This window comes from Helianthus annuus, chromosome 14 (genome assembly GCF_002127325.2).
Source record: "Helianthus annuus cultivar XRQ/B chromosome 14, HanXRQr2.0-SUNRISE, whole genome shotgun sequence".
NCBI lineage: Eukaryota > Viridiplantae > Streptophyta > Magnoliopsida > Asterales > Asteraceae > Helianthus > Helianthus annuus.
Window position 1 is genome coordinate 119,067,010 of NC_035446.2, and position 25,737 is coordinate 119,092,746.

Here is a 25,737-nt window from a genome sequence, read left to right on the forward strand (position 1 = left end):
AGTGGATCCTCCGAACAATCAAAGACCTATAGGTGTAAAATGGATCTTCAAAACAAAATATGATGAACATGGAAATGTGAGCAAGTACAAAGCACGATTAGTAGCAAAGGGTTATAATAAAAAATATAGCGTTGATTACCTGGATGTTTTTGCACCGGTGATTAGATTTGACACTGTTATATTGATATTAGCTCTAGTCGCACGTAACAACTGGTATTTACATCAAATGGACGTAAAGACAGCATTCTTGAATGGTAATTTGAATGAGCAAGTTTACACTGAACAACCAGAGGGATACATAAAACCAGGAGAAGAACAAAAGGTGTGTCATCTCAAGAAGGCACTATATGGTTTAAAACAAGCCCCAAGGGCATGGTATAGCAGAATGGATGAATTTTTTAGATCAAACGGCTTCAAGAAATGCGTTTATGAACACATTTTGTTCATAAAGAACACGAAAGGTTCAAAGATGGTGGTATGTCTTTATGTAGATGATCTTATCATAGCAAGTGATTCTTTAGATATGATAAGTCAGCTCAAGACATCGAGAAACATGAATTCGAAATGACAGACTTGGGAACATTGCATTACTTCCTAGGCATGGAAGTTAAATATGAAGATGGAAACATTCTAGTGTCACAACAAAGATATGCAAAGGGTCTACACAAAAGATTTAAGATGGAAAATTGTAACACAATCTCAACTCCCATGGAGTATGGTCAACGGCTAACTAAGGATGATCCAGAAGAAGAAGTGAACCAAAATGTGTATAGAAGTCTTGTGGGCAGCCTGATGTACCTGACAAACACTCGCCCAGACATCATGTTTGCAGTTAGTAAAGTCAGCCGATTCATGGAAAGGCCAAGGAAAAGTCATTGGGAAGCCGAGAAAAGAATCTTGAGGTACATAAAAGGAACGATAAATCATGGAATAGTCTACTCCAAAGGCAGTAAAGGAAAATTAGTAGGCTTTAGTGATAGCGACTATGCCGGAAATATAGATGATAGTAAAAGTACGTCCGGTTATGTTTTTAACTTGGGGTCCGGAGCAATCGCATGGCAATCAAAGAAATAAAAAGTGGTTGCATTATCATCAACCGAAGCGGAATATATAGCTCTATCAATGGCTGGATGTCAAGCACTTTGGTTGAAGGGAATACTAAATGAACTTCACATGAATATGGATTGTCCTCCAACTATCTACTGTGACAACAAATCAACAATATGCTTGGCCAAAGATCCAGTGTATCATGGGAAAAGTAAACACATTAGAGTCAAGTATCATTTTATCCGAGATCTCATAAAGCATGATGATGTCGAGGTTAGCTTTTGTTCAACAAAGGAACAAATCACAGACATTCTCACCAAGGCACTGCAGCCGAAGGACTTCAAACGGATCAAAGAGCTCCTGCATGTTAATCCAATCTAGCTTACGGAAGGGAATATTAGAAGGATTATGAGCTAGATATAATAATACATAATATTAGGATAATATGTGACACTATTAGTATTATAATTAGATATCATAAGTGTAGGCGGTTATCAAATACGCCGTCATGTATATATGTATTCATGTAACAACCCTGATGATTTACCAATTCAAATACGAACATCAATATTCAATACACTCAAAAACCCTAATCTGCATATCTGTTTCAATAACAATATCACCCGTTTGCAAAACCCCAGTAAGGGTTTCTCCATTCTTATTCAAGTAGCCACAACCTTCACTTAGGTTTGCAACTCAAGAATAAAGAACAACAACTTCCAACCATTCTTTAGATTCCTTGCACAACTTCACACCTTAGATCTGTACAAAACAACATCCTATTAACTCTCTTATTAACATATATCTGTACAAAACAAATAAATAGCTTAGATAACCATTTAAATTAGTATAACCATTTGAATTGTTGTTTTTTCAACAGTATAAGTAGTAAAATTTTCAGGGAGTGAAACATCTAGCAGCCACGGTCCAAATTTAAACGTAGCTTATCTTGAGTATTTGGGTTAAATCAACAACATTAAAAGATTTTAAATAAAAAATAGTACAAAATTCAGAGTTGTTTTTATTTAATGTTATAAAGTTAATTTTACAATATACTAGGTTAGAACCCCGTGTATTACACGGGTTGAATAAATGTAATTTTATATACCAAATAATAAAAATATATATATCTCTAAAAATCTCGTTTATTAGACGGGTTAAATAAATGTAATTTTATATACCAAATAATAAAACAATATATATTTAAAAATCTCGTTTATTACATGAGTTGAATAAATGTAATTTTATATATTAAATAATAAAAAAGTTATATTTTTAAGAACCCCGTGTATTGTACGGGTTAAGTAAATATAATTTTATATATTAAATAATGAAAAAAGTTACATTTTTAAGAACCTCATGTTTCATACGGGTTGAGCACATGTAATTTTATACACCTAACAATAAAAAGTTATATCTTTATAAACCTTGTGTATTATACGGATTGAATAAATCTAATTTTATATACCACAAAATAAAAAAAGGTTATATTTTTAAAAACCCGGTGTATTACACGAGTTGCATAAATGTAATTTTGTATGGTAAATAATAAAAATATTATATTTTAAAAAAAACCTCATTTATTACACGGGTTAAATGAATCTAATAAAAAATATATCTTTAAAAAACTAACGGATATACTCGACATATAATGGATGGGATGATTGCGGTGATAATTCTTATAAATGTCATGTAAACATAGTGAATACCGTATTTGAGTTGAATAAATGTAATTTTATATATCAAATAATAAAACAATATTTATTTAAAAATCTCGTTTATTACATGGGTTGAATAACTATAATTTTATATATTAAGTAATAAAAAATGTTGTATTTTCAAGAACCCTGTGTATTGTACGGATTGAGTAAATTTAATTTTATACATTAAATAATGAAAAACATTACATTTTTAAGAACCTCATGTGTTATACGGGTTGAGCACATGTAATTTTATATACCAAATAATAAAAAAGTTACATATTTATAAACCCTATGTATTATATGGATTGAATAAATCTAATTTTATATACTACATAATAAAAAAAAGTTATATTTTTAAAAACTCGTGTATTACACGAGTTGCATAAATGTAATTTTGTATAGTAAAAAAATAAAAATGTTATATCTTTAAAAAACCTCGTTTATTACACGGGTTACACATTTCAATATTACATAATAAATATATGAATATAACTATATTACACGGGTTGAAAAAAATGTAATTTTACATACTAAATAATAAAACAATATATTTTTAAAAACCTCTTTTATTTCACGGGTTAAATAAATGTAATTTTATACATTAAATAATAGAAAAGATATTATATTTTTAAGGACCTCGTGTATTGTAATTTATATACTAAATAATAAAAAAGTTAAATCTTTAAAAACTCTATGTATTACACGAGTTGAATAAATGTAATTGTAGATTAATAGTATATTAAATAAATATAATTTTGGATTGATAGTGTTTTAAATAAATATCATTTTGGATAAAGTCTTATATATAAATTTTAAGTAATCAATATATTTGATAAATAATAAAAAATATTAATAATAGTAAAAAATCTAATTTATATACTATTTAATAAATATAAAAGAACGGAGGAAAACCACAAAAATAGGTGCCTCCAATAATTTATAGGAAGTAATTTTTTTTATTATTTGATAGATTTATTCAACCCGATTATACACGGGTTTTTTAAAGATACGGCGTTTTTAGTATTTAGTATACAAAATTACATTTATTTAATCTGTATAATACACATGGTTTTTAAAGATATAATTTTTTTATGTGATATATAAAAATACATTTATTTAACCCGTACAATATACGGGGTTCATAAAGATATAACTTTTTTATTTAATATATAAAATTACATTTGTTCAACCCCGTGTATTATATAATAAATTATTTAATAGTTTTAGAGTAATGGGTTTATTTAATATATTATTTTGTTTATGTGAAATTAAATATTACACGTATACATTTAAATTACCAAATAATCTATATCTATACTATATAATAAAAGAAACCACTTTTGGGACACTTGTCATCATATTAAACCATCTCTTATAGATAATTATAATTTTAGTTAACTAAACAATAATAAAGCCTAATATTTATACGAAAAAAATAGAGATAAACTAGGAAAGTAAATAATATTAAAAGTTACATAAAAGATAAACATAAAATCTTGAAGATCTTGATCTTGATATTTGCCGCTCTAATCGTTAACCCGTAGTATAGCCAACCAATGTTTTTTCATCTGCTAATCAGACGTCACCTTTAGAAGCCCAAATCATTAATAAACGAATACCTGGATCAAATGGCCCATTAAAAATCAAGACCACCACTAAGCACTATATAGATTTTTAGAAGATTTAATTAAAATATTATCATTAATATCTATCTATAAGTAAAAACAAAATAAAATAATACGTAGTTTATAAACTTAAAAGCTTATAACTATCAAGTATAAATAAAGTTTATAAGTTAAGTACCATATAGATTTTTATCAAAACAAATCTTCTATCTATATAATAAAAGAAACCTAATATGAGACACTTGGCATCTAGATCTTTCTTTTCCTGCTCATGTTACCGGATCACGCTAACTTTGTGGACCGAAAATTATCCGACCCGCATAAATTAACTTTTTAGTGTTTCTACTTTTTCGATCAAAACTTTGAACCCTAACATAAACAGAGGAAATCAATCCATCTTCTATCGAGCATCTCTATCTCCAATTTTCTTCCTTGCTAAGCTATCAGGCTAACTTTATTATTGTGATCCTCTTCAAAGATTTCTTTGAAAAAACCCTAATCATTAATTCCTTCCACCTCACGCGTTCATACCCGATCCCAAACTCAAGGATTGATTGTGCATTCTATACAAACAATCAAGGTTTAATTCATCATGTAGGCTACGAATATCAAGCACCCAATTTTTTTGACTTCATTGAACGGATTCGTGAAGCACAGGTTTGATACTGCTCTTACTCATGCCCTATCGTAAGTTCTTCCGCATAGCTCTCACTTGATTATTATTTTGATTTTTGCTATGATGTGTCATGTGATTAATTTGGAATTATGATTCGTAGGTTGCTTAATTAGGAGTGACTGTCTATAATTCGTTTAAATTGAAACCAATCTGGTGCTTTTGAATCCTTTTTAACGTTCCTAATTCCATCCGAGTTAAATAATTGTTTTCTAATTTGTTTTATGGTTAATTTTGGTACGATCTGGTTAACTTTGGGATTAAGGGTCATATGGTTGTTGCTTAATTATGAGTGATTCTTTAATTTGGTTAAACTGATTAGATATGGTGCACTTTATTTTTAGGGTTAGTTAGGTGTGAGTGAATTGTGTACCAAGTGAAGTAAATAAAGTTTGCATGAAATCTTTTCTAATGTTTCAGTGCACCATTAAAAAAATGTTATTCAAAGTGCATGGAATGGAACCCAGGTGGTATGTCACCTGCTTGGAGTAAGTTATTGTATTTGAGCAGGGTCTGTTGCCCAGAATCTTCTTAGCGAACAATGAAAAACACAATGAACGAATAAACGTACCTTTATTTCTGAATGAATACAAACTGTGAATATGTACAAGTGAATGATGAGAATTGTTTTTACAATAGAAATCCTAACCCTATTTATACTAATTGAAGAGGTGCGAATCCAATAGAGGTGTCTCTTCACGAACAGTCATGTCTTTTGATCTTGTGGCTGTAATCGAAGATGAAAGGTTGCGTCCCTGTGTTTCTTGTTTCCTGTCGTCGATCAGAGAAGGGGTGTGTCCCCTGGATGTGTCGATTCCAACATGTAGGTTACTAACTTTCTTTTTGTCGCATCTAGTCCCCGCACTTCTATCACTAATCTAAATCTAATAAAAACTAACTATTAACTAATTACATAAGGAACCCTTATACTTATAGGATGTGAAGGAGATTATGATTTCAGGGTCAGTAATGTCTAAATAAGGTATAGACATTGCAATAGATAGTTGTACATTATGCTTTTCTGGCTGTACATGAATACATTTTCAATATCAAAACATATGTAAAGCTTATTTATTGTATTTGAGTTTTATGATATCGTTGGACGGGCATAAGACAAGATTTTATTAAAACCAACATGAAGATCGTCAACATATATCTAACATCTACATGGTTTTGCACTAAACGCTTCTTGTGGTCATGCTTTGTATGTCATTGGTAATATTGAAGTTTGTTTTGATGTTTGAGGTTATGTACGATGAAGAATATGTTCCAACGATATAATTCATACTCATTTTACTATCAAATCGAACTGAGACGTACCTTCACTATTTTGAAACATGTGTTTGTGTAGCTACTCAGGTCTTCGGCCTTCATTGACCAATTGTTCTACCCTTCACTACTTCAGATCTATATGTATGAACATATAATCCAATATCTACTTATTTACTCATTACGATGCTTTTTTTTATTATTTGATGGTGTACTTGATCCTTTGAATCAATCAAAACCTGGAAAAAAGTGATCTTTCGTGGAGCCCTTTATTTTTAGTGTAACTCAAGTACACAGTTATACGCAACATACAATGGATGACTAAGGGGTAAAACTGACCCGTGCACTAATCTATGGATTTATTCGGACTTTTATTTTAAGGGATAGGTTGTCATGGGTTTAATATAGATTTTAGTGGGTAAATTTGATAATAGAAAAGATAATTCTCTGTGATTTCAGGCATAATTTAAGTTTGACTAGCTACTTGTAAGTATTCTCTTCTAACTTTAGGATATTAAAGCATTTAACTCTTTTTCATTAAGTTATTTTATTCTATATTATTGAGACATATGATGTGTTAAATGATTCTAATGATGAATATTAATGATACTTTGATTATTGTGATGAATATAATGGATACTCTGAAATCTTAATATGATGATTGCACAACCTAGGATAACGATGGTTCCACTAACTTAAAGAACTCGAATGAGAAGTTGGCTTCCATGGACATGGCTAGATAATCTGTTACGCAAAGCTTGGTTGCTATAACTTAAATAAACATTTATAAATGAATTTTTCTTAACACAGCTTAATAGGTGTAGCTATTGCCTGCAACAACAATTTTCTTTTTGGGTTTGCGTTGCAGATGGTTTCTCCAACTGAAACATTACCAAGACTTTAATGAAACAGGGATGAGCAAATGATACCAGGTACCAATTCTGGTACCGAAATTCCCGAACCGACTTGATTTTCGGTACCGCCTAACTCACTTGAGAACGAACATCAATGGATCGGTCATAGATATATCAAAATCCATGCTTGGTACGCAATAGCTTTGTTTCTCTATAGAAAAATGATAGGTGGATTAATCTCTTATGCACACGCATATATAAAGTTTACCTAACTCACATATTGCTTTGTAGCAGAAGACTAATGGTGATCTTATACTTGGTGACCAGATAATGTGAGATTTTCTTTTTTATACATATGTACATAATGTGGTCAACTAAATCTAAGCACACGTATATGGAAAGAACACCTTAATTTCTTAGTTATTACATTTAATAAAAGAGCAAAGTTTGTATGAGCTAGTGTGAAATTACATATACTAGAGTCTCAGATAACAATGGAAATATTACAAATATGACTACCAATTTGGTGTACAAGGAAATTTATTATGAAATTTGAGTTATTTGTTGCATTTTTTACCTATCATATGTATTTTTAAGTTACTTTACTAAATTGATGCTATTTTTATTTATTTTTTTATTAAATTCACAAGTTCCAAGCATTTTTATTTGTGAAACCGCGTGTACACGCGGGCTCTAACCTAGTTTATTATATAATACACGTGTAAAATTATATTTTGATTTGATATAGTAACTTTATATACAGGGGAGTTTTTAGTATATGTATTTAATATTTATTCATGTATTTAATCATTTGTTTTAAAAATATATTGAATTAACAATTTAGATTTGAGGATAATATTTTATTAAAGTATAATAAGATTTAATATTAATTTATTATTCATTTATTTTAGTTAATATAAGATAAGTATAAATTTGAAGATACCTTATATGAATAACATGTGTCCAAAACTTAGTTTCTTTTATTATAGTAGATAGATTTGTCACCACCAGTTTAGTGGGCGTCACCTTCCCCTTCATTTCCTTTCTGTGGTTCTCTCCCAATGGGTTAATCCACGTTTCTTGTGTTAGTTAAATGAATTGAACTAAAAATATTATTTGTTAAATAAATTTAAAGTTGTTTTTCTAACAGGTTATCATATACAAACTTATAGATTTTTGTATTTTACGCGGTTATATAATAGATTCATTGTATAATAGTAAAATAAAAGTACAATAATGTGTAAAACTAAAAATAGATAATGCGTATAATAGAAATTATATAGTATGTAATATTAATTATATGTTTTGATTGTTTAAATACTAATAGCTAACCGAAAATATATAAAAAAAGAGGCAGTTCAAATCTCAAATATATCGAAAGTTTGATGTTTATATAGTAAAAGAAACCATTTTAATTATATAAGTAAACTAGGTTATTATAACCTCGTGTATTACACGGGTTAAAGAAATGAATTTTATATAATAAATAATAAAATAATATATCTTTAAAAACCTTTTTTTATTACACGGGCTGAATAAATGTAATTTCATATATTAAATAATAAAATGTTATATCTATAAGAACAATTTGTATTGTACGGGTTGAATAAATGTAATTTTAGATATCAAATAAGAAAAAAGGTTATATCTTTAAAACCACGTGTATTACACGAGTTAAATAAATGTAATATTGTTTATCAAATATTAAAAAAAATGGTAATTGCAGGGTACCATTAGCCCCGGGAGGGTTCTCCCTCCCCAGACAGCACTACCGCATAGCCGTCTGGCGGTGAGTCCCCAACACCGAGATCGAAGAGCCTGTGGAGTGGTGTGCTGGCCACAGGTTTCATTTTAAAAACCCTCGTGTATTACTCGGGTTGAATAAATATGATTTTATATACAAATAATAAGAGAATTATATATAAGAAAAAACTAATGGATATACTCGGTATGTAATAGATATGGTGATTGCGGAGATGATTATTGAAAAGAAGATAAACAACAACAACAACAACCATACCCAGTAAATCCCACAAATAGCAAAGCTACTTATAGGGTCTGGGGAGGGTGAGATGTAGACAGACCTTGGCTCTATCTATAGGGATGGAGAGACTGCTTCCAGAGAGACCCTTGGCTCGAAAACGAACAACATACCAACACACCAAGTCAAAGAATATAGAAATAAGCAACCATTTGAGTGATAAAATATAAACTATATTTAAAAAAACTCGTAATAAATCTAATTTTATATACAAAGTAATATTGAAAGTTATATACAATTTGTTTAAAAATTATGTAATAAAATCGATATAATAATTTTTTAATAATAAAAATAAATAATATATTAATACAAAGTTTGCTTTTGATAATAAATAATTTGATTTGATTTTATGTCTAGCATTGTATATACTATGGTAAAAGTTTAGAGTTTATTAGAGAAAATTACATCATCGAAAAAATTAAGAGTAAATTTGTATATTATAAATAAAAAATGAGAAGTATACATTAAATTTAAACTTAATAATAATTATCTATAATTAAGTAGAAAAGATGAGTTAAGTGCCATTTACGTCCCCGTGGTTTGTTCACCTTTGCTATTTCAGGTCAAATTTCAAAACTGCCTCATTTTCCTCCCTGATATTTTGAATACGTGCCATTTCAGTCCAAAAAATAACCATAGTTAAAAAAATCAGTTAGCTTAGGGGTAAAATTCGTTTGTTTCTAAGCAGCTGGTCACGGGTTCGATCCCAGCCAGCTACAATTTTGATTGTGCTTACCCCTAAGCTAACTGGATTTTTTAACTATGGTTATTTTTTTGGACTGAAATGTCACGTTTCCAAAATGTTAGGGAGGAAAACGGTGCATTTTTAAAATTTGGTCTGAAATAGCAAAAGTGAACAAACACATGGACGTAAATGGCACTTAACTCAGATAAGATTAAATAAAATAATATTTATTAGGAGAGTTATCTATAATTAATTAGAAGAGATTAAAATAAATATTAATTATCCATAAGAGATTAAACTAAATAATATTTAGTAGGAGACTTATCTATATATAATTAGAAAAGATTAAACTAAATAATAATTATTCATAATAAATTAGTAGGAAATTAAAAGATACATAGCCTAATATGATGAGAAGTGTCCCAAAGATGGTTTCTTTATTATATAGTACTAGCGGTAAGACCCGTCTGCAAACACGGGTCGTTTCTTAGAAAACTATGCATAACATATATTGACAGAACATATAGATATGTGTATAGATATTGTACCAAAACGTGTTATTTATTATAGCTAAAAGACAACTATAAGTAAATATAAAAGATATTTATCAAAGTTAATAAAAGATGTCTAGAAGATGTTTAACAAACTTAATAAAATTCATCAGTTACATATGATTATTTCCATTCTCTTATTCATAAAAGAGAGTATCCACCCATTGACAATATAAATTATTATAAACATAAGTACATATGAAAGATGTCTAACAAACTTAATAAAATTCGAATACAATTTAACTTTAACAAACATTAACTAAGAACATACGATCCTTCGCTACATGTTGTGATCTGGTTAAATATGCTGCTGCAAACAATGTAACAGCTGCTGATCCAACAATCTCCCTATACAACAGAGAACCTTTCTTTATTACTGATTTTTATTTCTCATCAACATCTCCCTGATTTGTCCTTTGAATTGTAGTTCAAAGTCCAGGGAGAACATGTCTTCTTCATCATCCCTCTCAAGTTAAAGGTCCAACAAATCTTGGAGATCGTATGCATTCAGATTATATGCACTATCCATTTTAATCTCTTCAACACTACCATCTGATCTGATCAAAGACAATACTTGGGTTTTTGAGCATGACTTTCACTTTACTATTTTTGGATCATTTGGTTTTCTTGGGCAAAAAATTATTGAAGATGAGTTTGGTGATTGTGGCCTGCTAACTAAATTTGCAATTGATTCAGACAAATCAGATGATGAGAGAAGGTTTTTCGAAGTACTGATTTTTGGAGACAGAGCAGCAGTTGTAGGATAGACTGAGTTTTGAAAAACATTTGAATGTTCAACTCTAACTTCTTCCAGCTTTTTGTAGGACTCAACTATCTTCAGTTTAGACCATCTGGCAATGGATCTAACTGGACCATAATCAGCAGCCACAAGCTCTGCTCGCATTCTTTTAAACTTCAATACCTCATCTGAATCCACTGTTTTGACTTTCTTCCAATTAGGTCGAGTTGGCTTTACAAGAGGATCATTGTTCATTTTCGTGATTCTATCGATATGAGTTTTTCTCTTACGTGTGGAGATGATTTCTGGTGAAGGAGAATGTTTTGGTAGTGAAGATGAATGTATGGGAAATCTTTGTGACGTTGGAGATGGTTGGATTGTGGTTGGTGTAGTGAAAATGATCATGGCAGATGTTTGAGAAACTTCTGCTAAAACAACTGGTGTCTCAGCAGCTGTTTGGTAAACATCTGCTGATACTTTTGTGTTCCCAACATCTATTGACAAAATGGGTGATGATCGTGTGGAAGGTATTTTCTCCTTCTTTTGTAGTGGTTTTTTTGGAGAAGTTTGGGATTTAGATTGAGCAGGCGATACAATTTCTGTAGGATTAGCTTTTGAATCTGGTGGCAACTTTCTCAATGAATCTTTCTCCCCCTTTTTGGCACCATTATCATCATCATCATCTTTCTCAAATATTGATGTAGAGGTGGAGCCAGTAAGTTCCAACAGATGTTCCTTAATGTTCATAATGTCTGCTTGTGTGTCTTTATACCTGGCATCAACCAAATTTCTAATAAATTCCAAACTGAAATTGCGATTACTTTCAGCTAAATTCCTATGAGCTTGAAGGATGGGTTGCATAGAATTCCAAAGCTCATTGACAATTTCCTGTCTGGTAGGTTGACTTTTAATAAGCTCTATCATCTGCTTAATCAATTCTTTCATTTCAGCAATATCTGTTTCAATGGTAGACACTCTAACCGTCAAATCCTTATAACTTAATTCATCACCTACTTTAATAGGATCATCTAAATTCCCACCTGTAGTGGTTGTATTGGTTTTGATAATAGGAGAAGTCTCCATATCATCAGAAACAGATGCCCCTTTTTCTTCGTTCTGGGGACTTCCCACTCACGCAGAGATTACAGTTGTAACCTCATTAGTAGTTGCCTTCAAAGGAGTCTTAATGATGTAACCACTGTGCAACTGATCACCAATGGGTTCAACAGTTGTAGTGGCTGCTCCACTTGAACTACCACCAAGAGTTTTGTAATACTCAACGGGGATAACCTCCTCAACTGTTTGTAGGATAGGAGATTGAATTTGTTCAGACACAGTCATTTGTTGCGATCTACTCTCAGTAATGTGTGCATTAGAGGAACTGTTTTCTTTCTGAAATTCAATTGCTTCAAACAGAGGTAATATTGTTGATGGAACTTGAGCCGAGGGTTGTAGTGTAGAAAGAGTGATTGCCCTGGGAGAGGGACTTTCAAACATACTTTCATATGAAAGGTCTACTTCATGTTGTGGTGTCCCTGTACTCACAACATGATCCTTTTGTGACAATACATGAGGAGTTTGGATGGGTTGAGATATTTCCAACAACTCTGAAGAAGTAGCAGCAGTGGTTTCAAGTGACATTTGTGTTGTCACTGCATTAACCTCTGGGATCTCATCTTCAAGAGGAACCTTTTTATTTTGTTTAGTTTTGATGGACTTTTTGGATGTGACAGGTTTCTTTTTGCGTTTTCCTGGTGTGTGTTTCACAACACCGGTTGTGGTGTCATGATTACCAGGAGCAGTTCGCTCAACAACAGAAGTTTGAGCAACTGATGCGGACACATCTAAAACAGGCCCATCTCCCTTTGTTTCAGTTGTTGAAACTTTTGACTCTTTATCCATAAGTTTAGTAAAAGTTTTACTTGTAAGACTATTTATTTGAAAAGCTACACCTTTTTCAAAATCTGTTTGTGACACTTGTTTTCGTAGGTAGTAGCTTAGAAGTCTTGGATACAATAGAAAAGCATTACTACGAACCCCTTTTTTCAATTTTTTCACATTTTTCACATTATTCAACAAATCAGAAAACAGAGCTTGTGATAAATTGTAATCAGATTTTGTTAAAATAGCATAACCGAAATACTGAATGTTCAAAGATATCTCATTAAATGCAGTGGTCTTGGCTGAGAGACAAATTAAAAGAGTATGAAACAAAAATTTCATTGGCGGAGGGAAGTTTTGTTTGTAGATAGTAACTTCCTTTAATTGTGCATCATACCCTCTTTCAATGAACTTTGTATGAAGTACAAATTTTTCAAAGTTGTTCTTACCTCCCAAGTCGTCCAATGCAAATGTAGTGGAAATTGTAAAGGGATAAATTCGTACCACACTTTCCCCGACCTTAGATGTGATGACAACTAGATTATTATCTTTAGCCTCTATTTCAGCATTAAACCAAAATTGTCAGAGTGTTTCTTTATGAACCGGAGCATCGGCAGTAAGAATTGATTTGTATTTCGATGACGTTAAAAGGTCAATTATTGAGTGATAGCTAGTATTTTTGCTGGTTTTCTTGAAGATGGGGAGGTAGTTGTGAGGGTTTTTGATGTTCATAGACATGATCGGAAAAGAAGGTGATTTGGAGATAAAACAGAGTTTAAATTGAAGGGTTTTTAATATGTTGGAAACTGTTTTTGAGAATTTTAAATTCGAGACTGCAGTGGTAGAACCTCGATTTAGGGATGAAATAACTTTCATATAGAGAGAAGAAGTGAATGCTGACATGGCAGTAGTTACAAATATTTAATGGCTAAGATCTGTCCACGTCAGAACCTCTCTTGCGACAACCGATGACAGTTGTTTGGACATCTCTGTTGGTCGTTGGGAACAATGTGAGTCAAACAATCGTTAGATAAACAGAAGTTATGAGAACAGATGATAACTTTCAGCAGTTTTTTTTTCAATCGGTTTAACTCAACAGTCGTAAGTCTAACATCTGTTATTAGCCCAACCACTGTTAGTATCAAATCCTCTGTTAAGCATTTTAAGATTGAATATCATCTGTTGTTTGTTAACATCTGTTGACCTATAGCAGAACTTTGCATCTTCAGACATTTATTCATCAGCAGATGCTCTCTTTTGTCAGACTTTAGCTATAACACACCTTTTATAACACAAAATATACCGTAAATTCTTTCAAAAAACTGTTGTTGATAAACAAAATTATATAATAATACTTATACCTGACGCTATATAATAATACTTATTCATCATTAGCCCAACCACTGTTAGTATCAAATCCTCTGTTATGCATTTTAAGATTGAATATCATCTGTTGTTCATTAACATCTGTTGACCCATACCAGACCTTTGCATCTTCAGATATTTATTCATCAGCAGATACTCTCTTTTGTCAGCCTTGGGCTACAACACACCTTTTATAACACAAAATATACCGTAAATTCTTCTAAAAAACTGTTATATAATAATACTTATTCATCATTAGCCCAACCACTATTAGTATCAAATCCTCAGTTAAGCATTTTAAGATTGAATATCATCTGTTGTTCGTTGACATCTGTTGACCCATAGCAGACATTTGCATCTTCAGACTTTAGCTACAACTGTCACACCAAAATACCACCTAGGGAGTGTCCTTGTTAGGCGTGTGACAAACTAATAACGAGCCACTAATCATGTTGAACTCATAACAAGTTTAAAAATGAAATAGCCAATTATTAATGAGAGTACCAACAATAAGTCTAAATAAACCCAATGTGTTCAGCGGAAGCATTAATGAAACCATAGTTTAAATGTTCTCAAAACAAGTGTATGAAATCAATGAACCAATATGTGTATCCAATCAGAACGACCCATGACCACTCTAGCCGCTCCAAACAGCAAGTTCCAAATCCAAGAAATCTAACGACCTGCGAGCATGCAACAAGTGTATCAGACAACGCTGGTGAGTTCATAGTTTTACGAAAACGTTGGTTACCAACAGTTTAGTTAATCCATTGAATTTAATTCCGAAAGTAATGTTGATAATATCTCGATATTGAACAAGACGGCTCCTGATGTATGTTTTGCCCTTTCCCCAGTGCTCCTATCAAAGCACTGGGCCCGACTGGGTAATTAGTTCACAATCGTCCTCCCCGGTAAGGTGTGAGGGTGCCAAACCTAAGTAGCGCTACCAACTAATACCCCGCTACCACCCACGATAGCAAAAGATGGGACTTAAAAGATAGAGAGTGAGAATATTATCCAACATCCCAGTTTTACCCAAAAGATTTATCCCTCCCCGGGATACCCACTGACTGTCCCAACCACCGGGACGCATGCTCAAAGTAGTGAACTCACCTTAGGTTTGCTCGGTTAGACTAAATGCTTGTTTAACGGTTGACTAATTAAACCCTATCGTGGTTACCAAAAGCAGTCAGTTTACATGCACGTAAATCCCGCATTCCACATTCACATTGCACAAGTAGAATTCACACGTCATCATATAAATTACAACAGTCGTTCATGAATCCAACAGTAACACATGCCATACTATCACATAATTATCACATTGCACTCCATGCAACTCACCCAGTAACACATATCAGATGTTTAGCACGTTCACAGGTTCATATCACAAGCTCACGTTCCATGACATATAAACTAATACGCAAGTTTCATGCTCACATATCACATAATAGTCAAAACTTTAAGTGCACAAGTGTGCGTTATGATTAAAATGTGCGGCCCAGTCCCTGTTTGTGGCCCAGCGACAAGGGCAGCCCAAACACTCGTCTAAATCACGACTTGTGCGACTCGATGCATCTTGTGCGATTCGTGTTTAACCCGGCCCAGTCAAAGTATGCGGCCCAATTAAATCCTCAGCCCAAGACTTCGTGTGATCCATCCGTATGTCCGGCCCAAATAAAATTAGGACCCAATGGACGATATGTTTCATGTCAGGCCCGTTTCTTTGACTGGTGCAATCCAATCCAAATGGGTGATTGCCCTTTTTAGTGTGTGGCCATAATTTGTGTGGTTTACGAAACTTTAAACATCTCCAACAGTTTCATGTATAAATTCCCAATCAATACTAAATTACTAAGTTTTCATGTACCCACTTATCATATACAGTATCGTTATTTGATTTATTATAACTCAACTCCCACACATTCTCATAACATTCCCCTCTAACTTAGGTTAATTTAGTTGCATCTCATTATAAAATGGAAAATGGAATTCTGATTCTTATATTCTCAATTATTTCATGCATATAATAGACCTACATTTTCATGGTTGTATAACATAAAGCATGTGGGATCCCCATAACATGTGCAACACCCACTTTGAGATCAAATGGTCAAATCCTTAATCATTGATCCAACTATTCAATAAACATGCAACCTTATCACCATATTCAAAATTTGTGTAACCGAGCTATAACCCATCGAATATCAATTTGATTTACAGGTTCTGAAAACAAGTGTGGATTTCATCATTCTTTCACGTGTGTTATCGATACATATCTATTAGTTTATATTCGGACCAATATAGGATTACATACTCGGTCCCTGTAAATCAACTAAATACAGTCATATTTTAAACAAACAAAGTCGGACATAAAAGAATTCTCATGTGTGGATGATATACAAACTAACAAAGTCGGAACATACTTATCAATCAACATAAATACATGCAACAACCAAATATATATCTATTCAATCAGTTAACATGCTTGGCCAAGAATCACAAGAAAAATCTAATCAACTAGGTAAGACTACTAACCGCAAGACTATAGAAAACGCATTGGAGCGAGTGGAGTGTTGTTCTTCGAATGATCTTGGTGTCGTCGTCTACTCCACAAAGGTCTAGGGTTTGCCATCGTTTAGAAAGAGGGTGTGTGCCCCTCTATATACATTTACGTACACAAAAGGAGAACATGGGCTTGGGGCTCAGTTTGGGCTTGAGATTTGGGGCCGCGGGTCCAATTAGTCACACAAAGAGAGGTTGTGTGGTTCGATGAATTGTGTGCGACTAGACATATAATATAACACATAAAATCCCGCAACTTCACTAATTATTCAAGTATAAGCAATTTATTCAAATAGTTCGTTCACCCGACAAGTATATATCAAATATCAAATGAACTAATACATAGAGTGACCTTGTAAATACGAGTTGTCACATCATCCCCAACTTGAAAGAAATTTCGTCCCGAAATTTGATAAGCAGTTCAAAACAACAAGATGTTAACGCAGGATGGCTGTGGATTTCTCCCGGGTACCACATCATCCCCAACTTGAAAGAAATTTCGTCCCTAAATTCCTCAATGATATTAGGAGTTGATTCAACTGTTCGAATAACTGAAGATATTAGAGCTTACTTCGATCATTACGTTCCTACGTGAACTCCAGTCCACGTCTTGATTTCCAACGAACTCTCACGATTAGAATCCGACTATGCTAACGAACTTTCACATCCTGATCCACTAATATGGGTATCACAAGGGTTTCATCGGATGAACACTGCCTTAGATTCGAGGCATAAATATCATCACGAATGTTATCCACCCAGTCCGTTAACTCGAGTTTGTGGGCCATGTCACCCCTTCGTTCTAGAAATCCGAATGTCTCAACGCATCGTGAACTAAGCTTGCCACATCTTCCATAGCGTACCGCACCCTCTCAGGGTTAGACACGTTCGTCTATAGCAAACTCCCAGTGTTTCCTAAGCTTATCAACTGTCCTGACGGCCACACGTTGCCGCCAAACGATTTCCAATCTAAATAATCTTCCCAAGGGTTTCGAGTGCAAGTCCTGGACCCGTGGTTAGGTTGTCATCCACCTCAGTCCACGAGGAGATTGGCACTATCATCCATACAATGCCTCAAACAGAGCCGCATGCAAACTAATATGGTAACGACTGCAGTAGAGCTCACCCAAAGATAGGTGCCCTTCCCAGCTGTTTACTAGAGTCAATCACGCACATGCTCGCAGCATGTCTTCGTGTGTCAGGATGGTTCGTTTACTCTAACCGTTTGTCCTATGATGATAAGTAATGCTCCTGTTTATACGCGAGCCAAGAGGGTTGTGTATCGCCTGTCATACATCAGGTATAGCTCAAAATCAGAGGTAGTAGGAGTTGGCACCTCGTAAATAATCTTCCAAAGCCGCCTCCCTCAGAGGAACATTCACAGCTGAGGAGGCTCGTTAGTTCCCTTGATTGCAAGGAGGTGTGCTAGCTACATGAGGCGATCAACGCTCATCCACGTGATACTATTTCCGTTTCGAGTTGTAACTAGACTAGTGACTAAATCCATGGCAGTTTGTTCTCATCTCCATATGGGTTTTTCTAGTTGCTGACGCTCCCACTGACTTTCCCACAGGTCAAACATCGTTCACTTACTTCGCTAGGTGGGCCTTCATGCCTGATCACCAGTGCTAGGTCTATAGATCCTAATATCTCTCATCAAAACCCAGACGACTAAAATATCGAGGCCGATGTGCTTTTCTCAACACGAGTTCCCTCCAGTTGCCGTATAAAGAGGCCCGCATTCGTCCCATGAGGTAGCGAATATCGTCCGTCCTGACAACGGTTGCTTCTTCATGCCCAGCATGGGTTTAATTTGAAAATTCTCTTCCTTTAGTTCTCCAGTTTGAACAGAGCGAGTCTGATCAGGTAAGTTAGAGTCGATAGTGAGCTGCAAAGCTCGTGCACGTCTAGGTTTCACGGTCGTATTCATTCAAAAGTTCCATCCAGCGGTGCCATCACATGTTTAACTCACACGGGAGGCCCCTGTGATCGGTCTAGGTAGTGCATTTGGTACCGTCCAAGTAATGCCTCCAACTTAAATCCAAAGACCAGGGATTCCACCGCAGGTCATGGCTCGTGCAGTTCTTCTGGTAAGTCCACCACGTGGGCCATTTCCTTCTCATGTCATATCGATGTGGAACTAGGACTCTAATTCGAACCATCATGGTATACCGCCAGTTCATCAGTACCCTCGGATAGAAGTGATGTTCAATGCGTTACAGGGTTGAGTTTCAAAAGCTGAGAAGACGTCCTCCTATTTTGGTTCCAATGAGTTCTCAGCTCCCCGCTGTGCTAAAGAGGTTAAGGTTGCGCAATCTTCGAAATCCTGTGATGAATCTACGATAGTATCCAGCGAAACCAAGAAATTGCTGCATCCCCGAAGGAATCCGTAGTGTCGATCAGTTTCTAGCAAAATGGATCCTAGCAAGATCCACGTATATTCCCACTTCGTTGGTTACATGGTCAAATGCATCTTTCGAATCTGGATGTTACACTAAACAAGACTTCGCAGGTAATGGCTCCTCCCTCAGGAGCCCAAAAATAAGATACAGATATCGTCTATGATGTTCCTTTCTCCTGGAAATGATTCAACATGTTGTCAATAAGCATAGTCGATCCATGTGATCCATGCAGCTGCTGGTGTGTTGATTAACTCAATGGTCATGGTGTACAAAGTCGCAATGGCCGTATTGCGTTCGATATGCCGTTTCAGGAACATTCTCCTCTTGGTCTTCCGTCAATACATGGTAGAGGCAAACAGTTCTTGATTGTCACCTTGCTGAGTTCTGGATAATCATTACACATACGAAAAGGCTTTATCTTCCCGAATATAGCTGGGGCTCCCCAAAGCGAACAAAAACTATGTCCAATAAAATTCCTGTCCAACAGTTCCTGTAGATAGCCCTTGCAACCCTCCTGGTGCAAGACGGTATGTTGCACGAGTAATCAGGGCTGTCCCCATCGTGGGATCAAACTGAGATTCTTTCTAAGAGTGGTGGAAGTAAGCCCAAAAGCTCCTCGGGTAGCACACCGAGAGGGGTCACGAATAATTGGTGGATCCTCGATCCTCTTTTTCCTTAGCCCTAACATCAGTAACGGTTGCTAACATAGCAGAGTAATCACTCCGTAGACACTTCTGGGCCTTCATAGCTGATATGGCGCTAACCTTTGCACCACTCTGTTGCTTTAGAACAAATGACGATTCTCCACACAAAATTCTCTCCTAACAAGTATGTCTGCGCGATTTCTGAATAACCAATCCACACTAACTACCGCATTGTAACCATCCGAGGTAGTAGAAGGAAGGTCGATGTCGAACACCTGTCCCCCAAGGTCGAGTTTGCATCCTAGCGAACATATAAGGCTTCGATTGCTTGCACCAGCCAACTCCACAACAGGTTCGGTTTCAAGGAGCATCAGGGCTAAACAGAACAGAGACGAAGCGAATAGTTACCCATCCAAGCTATCGTGTTGCTATTACGCCTGGTATAGCCTATGCCAATGCTAAATGTCCTTCCATGAGCTTCATTTCCAGTGTTGTTTTCGTCATGAGAATTTCCAGTACTGCTGTCGCTCCCTTGGTTGTCATCACCTTGACTTAACACAGTCAATCCTTGTCGAGGTCACCTTCGTTTCCATACTGTAAGCTACGATCACGAGTACCTAGATGTTGCTGCGACTGTTGCCTCTAATATTGTTGCCTGTAACGGTGTCCTGCGTCCTTTCACCAACAAGGTCCATCTTTTCACATTCCGTGCCACGTCCCAAGGCACTACTCATGAGGCGGGCGGTTACACAGTCCGCTCTACAGTCAATCGTCATCGATTTTGTCCCGATTGGTTCATAAGAGTCGACTCCCATGAGTCGCTTGCTGGGGTTAAGGATTCGGTTGGAGTCAAATCACTGTTGTTTTTTTCCGGTAACTATAGTCGTCAAATGCTGAAGTCGGTAAGGTACCACGTTTACCCTCTTGTCCATCGTTCTTTTAAGTTGGCTGAGTATTACACGATAAGTTTCCTGAGCGTTGCAGAAGTGATCGCACTTCAAAGTCTAAGACGTTATCGCGTTAGGTTCTAATAAACAAAGATAGGTGAGGAAGGTATAGACCAACTATTGGCACGGAGACATCCATCTCAGGGACGCTCGTACAAGCACCTAACATTCTACACAGTTTGCTAGGCGTTCAGATGGGTGTTCAGGTAACACTCGATAGCATCGAGATTCGAAAGGATCCAGAGATGAATGAAAAGTTCACGTTCGGGTAGGGGACAATCACTGCTATGACCCCTATAGGTTAGTTATGTTTCACATCGATCAAATAACGGAACGGAACCCCTTTTTCCACTTGTTAAGGCTCACTGGGACTCGCATGCACCCCACATTATTATTATGTGTGCACCCACAATAATATTGCGATTTGCATGCTCATCTCAGCTCCTCTTAACTCATGCCAAATGGTTCCTCAAACTCGAGTAGCAAACAAAGAGCATCACGAAGCTTAAGTCATGAATGTTTAGGGAAAAACCACCCTATTAGTCACATAACACATGCAAGTAGTACATGAATTCATAGTGTTGTGCTAAACGTGCAATCACATGCAATATCATATGTAAGTGTTCACTAGTTATGTAGTACAATGAGTATACGAGAGACGAACCTTGCAGTCTGGAGCTGAGTGTCAGGGTTGTATTCACGTATTCAGAACTGTTCGGTTATAGTCTGGTTTTACAAAAACATTTTAAAACCAAGTTCACTATAACCAGTGGCTCTGATACCAAACTGTCACACCCCCAAAATACCACCTAGGGAGTGTCCCTGTTAGGCGTGTGACAAACCAATAACGAGCCACTAATCATGTTGAACTCATAACAAGTTTAAAAATGAAATAGCCAATTATTAACGAAAGTACCAACAATAAGTCTAAATAAACCCAACGTGTTCAGCGGAAGCATTAATGAAACCATTGTTTAAATGTTCTCAAAACAAGTGTACGAAATCAATGAACCAATATGTGTATCCAATCAGAATGACCCATGACCACTCTAGCCGCTCCAAACAGTAAGTTCCAAATCCAAGAAATCTAACGACCTGCGAGCATGCAACAAGTGTATCAGACAACGCTGGTGAGTTCATAGTTTTACGAAAACGTTGGTTACCAAGAGTTTAGTTAATCCATTGAATTTAATTCCGAAAGTAATGTTGATAATATCTCGATACTGAACAAGACGGCTCCTGATGTATGTTTTGCCCTTTCCCAAGTGCTCCTATCAAAGCACTGGGCCCGACTGGGTAATTAGTTCACAACCGTCCTCCCCGGTACGGTGTGAGGGTGCCAAACCTAAGTAGCGCTACCAATTAATACCCCGCTACCACCCACGATAGCAAAAGATGGGACTTAAAAGATAGAGAGTGAGAATATTATCCAACATCCCAGTTTTACCCAAAAGATTTATCCCTCCCCGGGATATCCACTGACTGTCCCAACCACCGGGACGCATACTCAAAGTAGTGAACTCACCTTAGGTTTGTTTGGTTAGACTAAATGCTTGTTTAACGGTTGACCAATTAAACCCTATCGTGGGTACCAAAAACAGTCAGTTTACATGCACATATATCCCGCATTCCACATTCACGCGTCATCATATAAATTACAATAGTCGTTCATGAATCCAACAGTAACACATGCCATACTATCACATAATTATCACATTGCACCCCATGCAACTCACCCAGTAACACATATCAGATGTTTAGCACGTTCACAGGTTCATATCACAAGCTCACATTCCATGACATATAAACTAATACGCAAGTTTCATGCTCACATATCACATAATAGTCCAAACGTTAAGTGCACAAGTGTGCGTTATGATTAAAATGTGCGGCTCAGTCCCTGTTTGTGGCCTAGAGACAAGGGCAGCCCAAACACTCGTCCAAATCACGACTTGTGCGACTTGATGCATCTTGTGCGATTCGTGTTTAACCCGGCCCAGTCAAAGTATGCGGCCCAATTAAATCCTCAGCCCAAGACTTCGTGTGATCCATCCATATGTCCGGCCCAAATAAAATTAGGACCCAATGGACGATATGTTTCATGTCATGCCCGTTTCTTTGACTGGTGTGATCCAATCCAAATGGGTGATTGCCCTTTTTAGTGTGTGGCCATAATTTGTGTGGTTTACGAAACTTTAAACATCTCCAACAGTTTCATGTATAAATTCCCAATCAATACTAAATTACTAAGTTTTCATGTACCCACTTATCATATATAGTATCGTTATTTGATTTATTATAACTCAACTCCCATACATTCTCATAACATTCCCCTCTAACTTAGGTTAATTTAGTTGCATCTCATTATAAAATGGAAAATGGAATTCTGATTCTTATATTCTCAATTATTTCATGCATATAATAGACCTACATTTTCATGGCTGTATAACGTAAAGCATGTGGGATCCCCATAACATGTGCAGCACCCACTTTGAGATCAAATGGTCAAATCCTTAATCATTGATCCAACTATTCAATAAACATGCAACCTTATCACCATATTTGAAATCTGTGTAACCGAACTATAACCCATCAAATATCAATTTGATTTACAGGTTCTGAAAACAAGTGTGGATTTCATCATTCTTTCACATGTGTTATCGATACATATCTATTAGTTTATATTCGGACCAATATAGGGTTACATACTCGGTCCCTGTAAATCAACTAAATACAGTCATATTTTAAACAAACAAAGTCGGACATAAAAGAATTCACATGTGTGGATGATATACAAACTAACAAAGTCGGAACATACTTATCAATCAACATAAATACATGCAACAACCAAATATATATCTATTCAATCAGTTAACATGCTTGGCCAAGAATCACAAGAAAAATCTAATCAACTAGGTAAGACTACTAACCGCAAGACTATAGAAAACGCAATGGAGCGAGTGGAGTGTTGTTCTTCGAATGATCTTGGTGCCGTCGTCTACTCCACAAAGGTCTAGGGTTTGCCATAATTTAGAAAGAGGGTGTGTGCCCCTCTATATACATTTACGTACACAAAAGGAGAACATGGGCTTGGGGCTCAGTTTGGGCTGGAGATTTAGGGCCGCGGGTCCAATTAGTCACACAAAGAGAGGTTGTGTGGTTCGATGAATTGTGTGCGACTAGACATATAATATAACACATGAAATCCCGCAACTTCACTAATTATTCAAGTATAAGCAATTTATTCAAATATTTCGTTCACCCGACAAGTATATATCAAATATCAAATGAACTAATACATAGAGTGACCTTGTAAATACGAGTTGTCACATCATCCCCAACTTGAAAGAAATTTCGTCCCGAAATTTGATAAGCAGTTTCAAACAACAAGATGTTAACGCAGGATGGTTGTGGATTTCTCGCGGGTACCACAACAACACACCTTTTATAACACAAAATATACCATAAATTCTTCCAAAAACTGTTGTTGATAAACAAAATTATATAATAATACTTATACCAGACGTTATATAATAATACTTATTCATCATTAGCCCAACCACTGTTAGTATCAAATCCTCTGTTACGCATTTTAAGATTAAATATCATCTGTTGTTCGTTAACATCTGTTGACCCATAGCAGACCTTTGCATCTTCAGACATTTATTCATCAGCAGATGCTCTCTTTTGTCAGACTTTAGCTACAACACACATTTTATAACACTAAAATATACCGTAAATTCTTCCAAAAAACTGTTATTGATAAACAAAATTGTATAATAATACTTATAGCAGACGTTATATAATAATACTCATTCATCATTAGCCCAACCACTGTTAGTATCAACAGTCGTTAGAATACACAGTTGTTTCTTCATCAGCAGATGTTCTCTTTTGCCAAACTTTAACTACAACAGACCTTTTACAACTCGAAGTATTGACTCTCTGTAATTTGCAGGAGCACAGACTATTCAAAAAACTGCTATCAATTATCAAATTCTAAACATTTGTTTTATCTTTCCACTCATCTATTCACCATCAAACCAACCCTTGATACTATTAAACCTCTGTTGACTTACCAAACACATGTTCAAACACAATTCAACATCAACATAATCTAACTCTTACTCAAACACTAAATAAGTAAAAACAAGACACAACATAGATTCTTAAAATTAAAATTTATTCATTTATTCATGACATTAAAACTAAAACTCCAATAATTACATCACATACTGAACAACATTAAAGGTCAAATCTAACAATAACAGCAAGAATTAAGAAACTTTAGCTTCAACTCCATCGATTGCTGAACCTCTCGATGTATGTCATTCAACATCGCCATGAACTCCACGTCTCTATTACCGCACTCTATATTACTGACAACACAAAGCTCACGAACGAAAGTTGAAGGCATCAGCATAAGATCTCTGGAAACCTGCTCTCTAGTGAACAGACCAACTTGCAATCCATCAAAACATCTCTTCAACTCTTGAAGAGTAGCCCTATCTTCATACACCTGTTCCTCGATTTGCCTGACAAAACGCTGCTTTAAATCATCTAATTTTGCATTTGTGAATGACGCCATTTGAATAAACTATATTAGTCGACTTTCCTGAAAGTATGATATCTTCGTAGGAAAACGTGATGAAAAACAGGTGAAGTGACTATGAGTTTATATACTGAAATTTGGTATTATGAAAACGTGTACATTTAATATAAACATATTAATGTATATTTCAAAAC

At 35.2% G+C, this 25,737-nt stretch overlaps 1 protein-coding gene across 1 annotated transcript; it reads left to right on the forward strand.

The window, feature by feature from the left end:
• Nucleotides 1-564: 564 nt before the first annotated feature.
• On the forward strand, nucleotides 565-1,074 carry LOC110907272 (secreted RxLR effector protein 161-like). Its single transcript, XM_022152275.1, has one exon. It carries the CDS (start codon nucleotides 565-567, stop codon nucleotides 1,072-1,074), a length of 510 nt encoding a protein of 169 aa, XP_022007967.1.
• The last annotated feature ends 24,663 nt before the right edge of the window (nucleotides 1,075-25,737 follow it).